Below are 9042 nucleotides of genomic sequence, written 5' to 3' on the forward strand. Positions count from 1 at the left end.
CCATAGTTCATCATCCTAAATTTTACATTATTACTATTTAATGAACATTGTATTACCTGCAGTACAGTAGTATATGTGTAATTATATTAAGTGGATAGGCGTAAAGGCTGTGTCCATGTCTATTTCTAATAAATCTTAATAAAATCAATTCGAATATGGCTCTCTCTGGAAGTTTTGGTTAGGATCAGTTACCTCCCTTGCATTGTTATTTTACTGGAGGTAGAAAAGTACGACAGGCAGAATGGATGACAGTCGGCATCGGTGTGTGAGTAAGAAGATTGAAAATGAGAGATTCAACGATGAAGATAACCCAACAGACACATCATACGAACAGGTGATTCTTCTTGACTGTAAGAGAAAAAAATTCGCAAAGTTTCAAACGATGCATAATATTTTTCTCTTTTCGAACTTGATCTATATCTGTCTTTTGGACTTTTCCGCTTTCGATATCTAGGAACAGCTGATTCAAATATCTTTCACAGACTTTATTATTTATCTTTATTGTTGTCTAACTTTCGTTAGTCAAGTATATAAAGCTATAGAAAATAAAGCTATATGATAATATTCATATGTAAGTTTATAGGGTAAAATCGAATTGGGTTATATATAACAAAGATGCCGACTTGTAGTTCAAATATGATAGATGAGAACAGGTGTGCTTCACTTACACTTGTTTGGCTATAAGCATGCATGATGGAAAGGTCCAGATGCGAAACAGGTGTTTCATGTGGAATGGAACAAATCGAGAGGGAAATAAGGTGAAAAGTTTATGTGGTCTATACCGTCATGCTAAATGATTTAATTAATGACAATGAGTACATGACCTTCGAGCTAACTGGCAACATTAACAGTAGTCCGAATTATTCTGACGTTTTATCAACTTTTTTTTTTATATCGGTCTGGCGTCAATTAACGATATAAAAAAAGTCGATAAAACGTCAGAATAATTCGGACTACATTGACAGCTACATCATAATTATGATACATACCATCTTATAATATTGTAGGCGAGTACATGTAGATATAGATATGTTGATTACCTGAGACTACATATTAGTGTCGGTGTGATATGGCACTCATGTGTGTTAGGATTAAGGAATACCAGATTATTATACTAAGGAGGCAGTACCCAAATCGGATCACTTTTTGCAAAAATACTTATAAATCAATAAATTTGTCGGCAAGTCAGTTATAACAATGATGTAATCTTAGAATAGATAGCCATGCACCATTTTTAGCCCACCGTCATCTGATGGGGGGCTATTCAAATCACCCTGCGTTCGTGGTCCGACCGTCGTCCGTCCTTAAACAATTCTTGTTATCAGTATTTCTCAAGAAGCGCCTGAGGGATCTTTCTCAAATTTCATATGTAGGTTCCCCTTGGTCCTTAGCTGTGCAGGGCAACTTTTGAGACTGATCATAAAAATAAAATGGATTAAAAGAAGAACTAAACAGATCTTTCTCATATTGCAATGATCGATTCTATTTCTTTCACATTAAGTAGTGTACTAGTAAATAAGTGAAATGACAAACTCACTTTGAAGGTTGGCTTTCATACACATCAGTATTAAGTTTGGATCAAAAGTTACCTCAAGGTGCTTTAACTGTTAACATGACTCGATCAATCAGATTAGAGGAAAGAAGAGAAAAGATTGAACTGACAAACAACTAATGAAGATGGTACAAAGGTGGGCGCCAAGATCCCTCTGGGATCTCTTGTTTGTCTACATATGATTAGTTTTTAAGTTCAAATGGCACAAGAAAATGTTATTCAAACTCACATGTCAGTGTTTTGATTACGTTTTTAAAAAATGACACATGCGACTACTATGCATTCAGTTTTTGACTATAGGAATAAATTCACTCTATAAAAATACTTTTTGTCATATAAATTCTTAAGGTCATCATAAAATGTTAAAATGCTTACAAAAAATATTCATTTGAAGTGTAAGATACTGCAAAATTCAAGCCTTGATCCGATTTGGGTCCCGTCATTCGCAAAAACTGGAGATGCTGATTGGTGACTTCAGAGTGTTCTATAAATATCTCAAGTGAGCCCCGGGTGCTAATTTCGTTGGTAAGAACACCAATTGATATTCTTCCTTAGAACAACCATAAATGGATATAATTCCTCCTCAGATTTTTCAATGATTAAATTAAATGATGGTTTGGTGATCCGATTTGGGTACTGTCACCTTAGACCTGCAAAGTCTTGGTCTGTCTAACTTTGTGTACATTTGTGCAGTCATGATTCCTATCCCATAAAAGATGTTGATAATTGATTTGCTACTACATCTGTACTAGTAATCCCCTAAGAAATATATCCAACATGAGTGACAAGCTGGGCAACTTACAGTGGCAATTCCTAGCAGAACTTTGATTCTTTGACTCTGACACAATGATGTATAAGATTCAATAAACAAATAACTGTTTGCTCAGTAGATGTAATTAATTATCAAATTAAACTTTATATCTTTTCCACGGAATTAGATTTTCAGACTCTTGCATGCTGTTTCCTTTCATAAACTTCTATCAGAAAAGGAATCTTTCCCAGAATAGAACTATTTATAAATCTACAAGCTCCAGATCTAGATGTCTGCCTAATGGAATTATACAACCTTTCAGTGTTACTCATGTCTGTCTTCCTGATTTGGTGTCATTGCTGTAGCTTATTAGAATTGATCAAACTTTATATAAAGGCCAAGTATGATAATACCTGTGATAAGATTGTATTTTTGAGTTCCAAAAACTGTTACTCAAATGCCAATGATGAGAATACCTCCAAAGAGTTCATGTTCCATGGTGCCAAAGGCAAAGTCACTGGTACTATGTGTAGCAAAACTTGTTTCACATGACTGTCTGTGTTGCTGCATCATGTTATGCAAACATGTTCTACATTTTAAATATGTTCATTGACAATACATGCTGCCCCCTATTCCATCCCCAGCCGTAACTAGCTGCTCCAGAAGCACTGTTAATTGATATATGTTCAAAAATGCTCTTCAGTCAACTACTGAGATCGGGTGTTAGATAGGGATGTCAGAAGAGAAAAGATCCTACTGATGCTCTTCTGTCAACTACTGAGATCGGGTGTTAGATAGGGATGTCAGAAGAGATAAGAGCCTACTGATGCTCTTCAGTCAACTACTGAGATCTGGTGTTAGATAGGGATGTCAGAAGAGATAAGAGCCTACTGATGCTCTTCAGTCAACTACTGAGATCTGGTGTTAGATAGGGATGTCAGAAGGGATAAGATCCTACTGATGCTCTTCAGTCAACTACTGAGATTGGGTGTTAGATAGGGATGTCAGAAGAGATAAGATCCTACCGATGCTGTTCAGTCAACTACTGAGATCTGGTGTTAGATAGGGATGTCAGAAGGGATAAGATCCTACTGATGCTCTTCAGTCAACTACTGAGATCGGTTGTTAGATAGGGATGTCAGAAGAGATAAGATCCTACCGATGCTGTTCAGTCAACTACTGAGATCTGGTGTTAGATAGGGATGTCAGAAGAGATAAGATACTACTGATGCTCTTCAGTCAACTACTGGGATCTGGTGTTAGATAGGGATGTCAGAAGAGATAAGATACTACTGATGCTCTTCAGTCAACTACTGGGATCTGGTGTTAGATAGGGATGTCAGAAGAGATAAGAGCCTACTGATGCTCTTCAGTCAACTACTGAGATCGGGTGTTATATAGGGATGTCAGAAGAGATAAGATCCTACCGATGCTGTTCAGTCAACTACTGAGATCTGGTGTTAGATAGGGATGTCAGAAGAGAGAAGATCCTACTGATGCTCTTCAGTCAACTACTGAGATCGGGTGTTATATAGGGATGTCAGAAGAGATAAGATCCTACCGATGCTGTTCAGTCAACTACTGAGATCTGGTGTTAGATAGGGATGTCAGAAGGGATAAGATCCTACTGATGCTCTTCAGTCAACTACTGAGATCGGGTGTTATATAGGGATGTCAGAAGAGATAAGATCCTACCGATGCTGTTCAGTCAACTACTGAGATCTGGTGTTAGATAGGGATGTCAGAAGGGATAAGATCCTACTGATGCTCTTCAGTCAACTACTGAGATTGGGGGTTAGATAGGGATGTCAGAAGAGATAAGATCCTACGGATGCTCTTCTGTCAACTACTGAGATCTGGTGTTAGATAGGGATGTCAGAAGGGATAAGATCCTACTGATGCTCTTCAGTCAACTACTGAGATTGGGGGTTAGATAGGGATGTCAGAAGAGATAAGATCCTACCGATGCTGTTCAGTCAACTACTGAGATCTGGTGTTAGATAGGGATGTCAGAAGGGATAAGATCCTACTGATGCTCTTCAGTCAACTACTGAGATCTGGTGTTAGATAGGGATGTCAGAAGGGATAAGATCCTACTGATGCTCTTCAGTCAACTACTGAGATCGGGTGTTATATAGGGATGTCAGAAGAGATAAGATCCTACCGATGCTGTTCAGTCAACTACTGAGATCTGGTGTTAGATAGGGATGTCAGAAGGGATAAGATCCTACTGATGCTCTTCAGTCAACTACTGAGATTGGGGGTTAGATAGGGATGTCAGAAGAGATAAGATCCTACTGATGCTCGTCTGTCAACTACTGAGATCTGGTGTTAGATAGGGATGTCAGAAGAGAGAAGATCCTACTGATGCTCTTCAGTCAACTACTGAGATTGGGGGTTAGATAGGGATGTCAGAAGAGATAAGATCCTACGGATGCTCTTCTGTCAACTACTGAGATCTGGTGTTAGATAGGGATGTCAGAAGGGATAAGATCCTACTGATGCTCTTCAGTCAACTACTGAGATCTGGTGTTAGATAGGGATGTCAGAAGAGAGAAGATCCTACTGATGCTCTTCAGTCAACTACTGAGATTGGGTGTTAGATAGGGATGTCAGAAGAGATAAGATACTACTGATGCTCTTCAGTCAACTACTGGGATCTGGTGTTAGATAGGGATGTCAGAAGAGATAAGAGCCTACTGATGCTCTTCAGTCAACTACTGAGATCTGGTGTTAGATAGGGATGTCAGAAGAGATAAGATCCTACTGGTTTTCACATTAGTTATGAGTGATTATAACATATTATTTGTACTTTTCTTTACTTTGTATATAATGTTAATGAATATTGTCTTATGCCAAAATAAAATGCATTATGTGCCCCAACCCTAACCCTAACCTTTTAAAATAGAAATTAATGTGTAATATCGGACATAACTTATCACAGAAATGTGTTTTTATGCTCATTGTACAGATGCATGTTGAAGACTCAGTTGGAAAAATATTTGGACACTTTAAGAGCAGATTGGAGTTGGATGACAGGTAATTATAATTTATGATGCATGTGGAGGAAAGGGTGTTTCTTTATATGGTACACATTTGTATGTACGCAAGTAGCGGTCCTGAAACTGACTAATTAGAGCTTAACTAGCATTAAATATTGAAAAAAGTAGTTTTAGGATGCATATACTTTTCATAAACTACACTTATTAAATATTTTAAGTATTCATCCCATTCCATAAAATAGATTGTGTACCGATAAATGCTATTCATATAAATGCAAACAGAAATATACTTAATTGTGAGAGAAGGTTAAAGATATTTGTGCTGTCGATTTAAATGCTGCATCCACAATATCATCAACAAGTTTATGTGATTCAATTCTTACTGTGTAATTATATGTTAGGACATGATCATTTATATGTTATGATTGAAGTGCAGATGACATACCATAATTATTGTTTCTGTCTCCATTTCAGCTTAGAAGAACAACCTGTGCTGAATAGGCAATCTCATATAGCATTTTTATTGAAGGGCTTAAAGGCTCTGTCACTGTCATATGAGGTAAAGACTCAGAAATATGTTTTTTGTATTGCATGCAATGGATGTCACAAAGATGTAACATACATGTATGTGTTTACCTCTACCTATATTTTCTGTTCCAGTGACTGTCATAGTGTCTTCATCAATACTGTATTTAGCTGTGTGTTTTACAATAGATATTGTATCTCAAAACGTTAAGTCCTAGACAAATTAAACCTACACCATAGATCCATCTCATTCCTGGTCATATGGTCACAAATTTTATATTAATCATGAAATGCAACTAATTTGTCAATTTCCTTTTCAATGTTAGTAATATTTGCATTCAGCTTTATTGTCTGAGTGAAAGACCATGGCCAGCTAAACTTGAATTAAAAATGATTCATGGGACAGGGGCCACACAGGCTGAGTGCCTAAGGCTATCGTCTATGACGACTAGCCCTCCACCACTTGGTTGCAGTTTTTAAACCTACGTTGAGCAGTTGCCAAATGTCTGAGCGAAAGACCATGGCCAACTAAACTTTAATTGTAAAATTTAATGATTCATGGGTATTCTGCCTGAATATATGCTTCAGATGCTGAGTATGACATTTTCATGGTCTTATTACTTTTTTTAACATACTCATATGAGTTACTTTTTGATCTAATACAGTGTAGCTGTTTTTCAAATACTTACAAGTGCTATGCCAAATAGACTAGGCTTTAAATATTTTCAGATATGAATATTGAATTGAAATATTCTGGGCTAAATGGTAAATGGGCTAAGCACACAAGCTTTTGCCTATCAGTGGTAAAAACAGTAACTCCAAATGCCATATAATGCAGGATGTGATATTTTAAAGTATTGGTGTAAAGATAAATGACCGTATACTTTCTTTCAGTGTCTTGATGCCAGTCGACCATGGCTGTGTTACTGGATTCTCCACAGCCTAGAGTTATTAGAAGAACCCCTTCCAGAGGACACTGTGTCAAAGTAGGTTATCTCTGAAACATGTTTTCCCTAGACCTGGTAGTGCCATTGTTTTATCTCAAATTTGAATGGCAGGAGGAAATTGTTTCTGATATACAATGTAGTTGCTGTCACAACCTGTATTTGAGGATATTTTTACCATACCTCATTCACAGTGACTTACATTGTATTTAAGAATTTAAATTATCACACCAAGTCAATAGATGGGTCCTTTCTGTGCTATTTTTCCTAAAACCTGAATGTTTCCGCAATGAAAACTTGATTGTTCTTTCTCTAAAACTGATTTTATTTTTAAATTTATTCTTTCAGTGTTGCTCAGTTTTTGGGGAAATGTCAATGCCAAGGTGGAGGATTCTCAGGTATAGAAGCTACTCCAACAATGTTAGAGGTTTTACACGGCAAAAAAACTTTTGACAGGCGCCACGTAACAGTCGGCAAAATCATATCCGATTGAAAAAAGGCCGACCAGCGGCCTCTCATGTTATGGGAGTAGTATAGAAGCGTAAATGACAATGCATTCAGTAGGATTCAGGAGTTTGTGGTTAATTCAATTTTTCAATTGCTATAGATAGAGAACACATGGTTAGTATCTGAAAATACAAGCACAGGGGTAAAGAAAGACCATCATTTCTTATTGTTCGATCCAGTATTTAAACAATCTTACACTGCAACCCTTTCATTTTGCAAAATCACAGACTTTTCTACTAAAAACACTGATTTCTTACATTTAACATCAATTGGTGCCAATTATATGGAATGATGAGGTCACTCCTTAGAAATAGCATATTCCAGTTTGATGTCTATTTTTGCAAGTCAATTTGAGGAAAGGAGTATGTTTTTCGCATATAAATTATAAAAGATTAATGTATCAATATATTCACAGTAGTATGATAAATTAATGATAATATATGATTTGTACAATAAGTAGCAAAGTAAGGCCATATAGGTTGTTTAATATTTCCATACCATGCTACAAAACATTGAAAACTTGGTATTAATCCAAACAGCTGGGAAACAATTTCCTAACACTGATTTAACACATTTGCATGTTAAGTAAGTGCTTCACCTCATTTTCCTGGAAAGCCAGGTACTGTTGTATATCCAGTGTTATATACAATGTTCTCTATATTAAGTGTTATGTGTTTAAGGGGGACCAGGTCAGGATGCACACTTAGCCCCAACATATGCAGCGGTGAATGCACTGTGTATCTTAGGTACAGAGGAGGCCTACTCAATTATAGACAGGTAAAATTGCCCCAAACATTTGGGAACACCTTTCTGGTCCTAGGTACAGATAATACCAGTACCTACAGAGTTATAGACATACATGTAACTGTACACCCCCCCCCCAAACAACAGTAGTGACTACACAGAATTAACAATTACAATTTTTTTTTTATTTCTTTCCAGATTATGTCAGAATATTTCACATAACAAATACTGTATTACAAAAGTTGCAAGATTTTTAGAAATGCAAAAGAGAAGAGGAAGTGTTCACAAAAGGCAATTAGGAAAATTCTAAAAAGGTTATTTAGTTGTCACTTTTGAAGAGAAGTATATCTCATAATCTTGTGAGTATTACATCATGCTATTAAAGGATATGGCGTATGTATCATAGGTAATCATAAACTTTAATTCTTCATGTCGGGAAGGTTCTTAGTTAAATATGACTTGGGATACGAATTGTTTGATAAAAGTTTTAAAGTCAGATAAAGCAGATGTTTCATCTTAAAGTAATATTTCTTTTTCTTAAGTAATATTTCTTTTTCTTAAATATGACATTTACTAAAATGTATTTGTCCATAAAAAAGATGCCATGACCGCTTACCAGTCACAATATGTTTTGTGATTATAAGCATGAATAATTGGACTTTCAATAATTTGACACAGCCTTGTTATTATTCTAAGAAATATCAAATTGAAACATAAAAATTAATTCCACAAATTGGTAATATGTAACTGATGGTATTATGAAATTTCTATCCACAGACAAAAGCTTTATACATTTCTTATGAAGATGCGCACACAAGAAGGGGCTTTAAAAATGCACGAGGGAGGAGAAGTTGATATACGGTAATCTATTTAAGTTTGTAAACAAAATCCTGTAGTTATTATCTCTATGTATCGTACTGGTTGACCTGAAAATGTTAATGTAAGACATAAATATCTTTCTTATCTTCATATGTCGTCCATCTATGTATACTGATGATTACAGACCATTGTTGAGAG

The 9042-nt window shown here is 36.0% G+C and overlaps 1 protein-coding gene across 1 annotated transcript; it reads left to right on the forward strand.

Annotated features, from left to right (window-relative positions):
- Positions 1-227: 227 nt before the first annotated feature.
- Positions 228-8958, forward strand: LOC110457043 (protein farnesyltransferase subunit beta-like). The gene is made up of 7 exons (XM_021508140.1): positions 228-334; positions 5275-5342; positions 5780-5864; positions 6725-6816; positions 7123-7172; positions 7962-8058; positions 8803-8958. Exons 1-7 carry the CDS (start codon positions 242-244, stop codon positions 8888-8890), a joined length of 573 nt encoding a protein of 190 aa, XP_021363815.1. The 5' UTR covers positions 228-241; the 3' UTR covers positions 8891-8958.
- Positions 8959-9042: the final 84 nt, after the last annotated feature.

The sequence above is a fragment of the Mizuhopecten yessoensis genome, unplaced genomic scaffold (assembly GCF_002113885.1).
Source record: "Mizuhopecten yessoensis strain PY_sf001 unplaced genomic scaffold, ASM211388v2 scaffold8995, whole genome shotgun sequence".
Lineage (NCBI taxonomy): Eukaryota > Metazoa > Mollusca > Bivalvia > Pectinida > Pectinidae > Mizuhopecten > Mizuhopecten yessoensis.

Coding starts and splice junctions, on each gene's coding strand:
- LOC110457043 (XM_021508140.1), top strand. CDS start 242: ATGGATGACAGTCGGCATCGGTGTGTGAGTAAGAAGATTGAAAATGAG. Junction 5,865..6,724: donor CTCTGTCACTGTCATATGAG/GTAAAGACTCAG, acceptor ACTTTCTTTCAG/TGTCTTGATGCCAGTCGACC. Junction 8,059..8,802: donor GCCTACTCAATTATAGACAG/GTAAAATTGCCC, acceptor TTCTATCCACAG/ACAAAAGCTTTATACATTTC.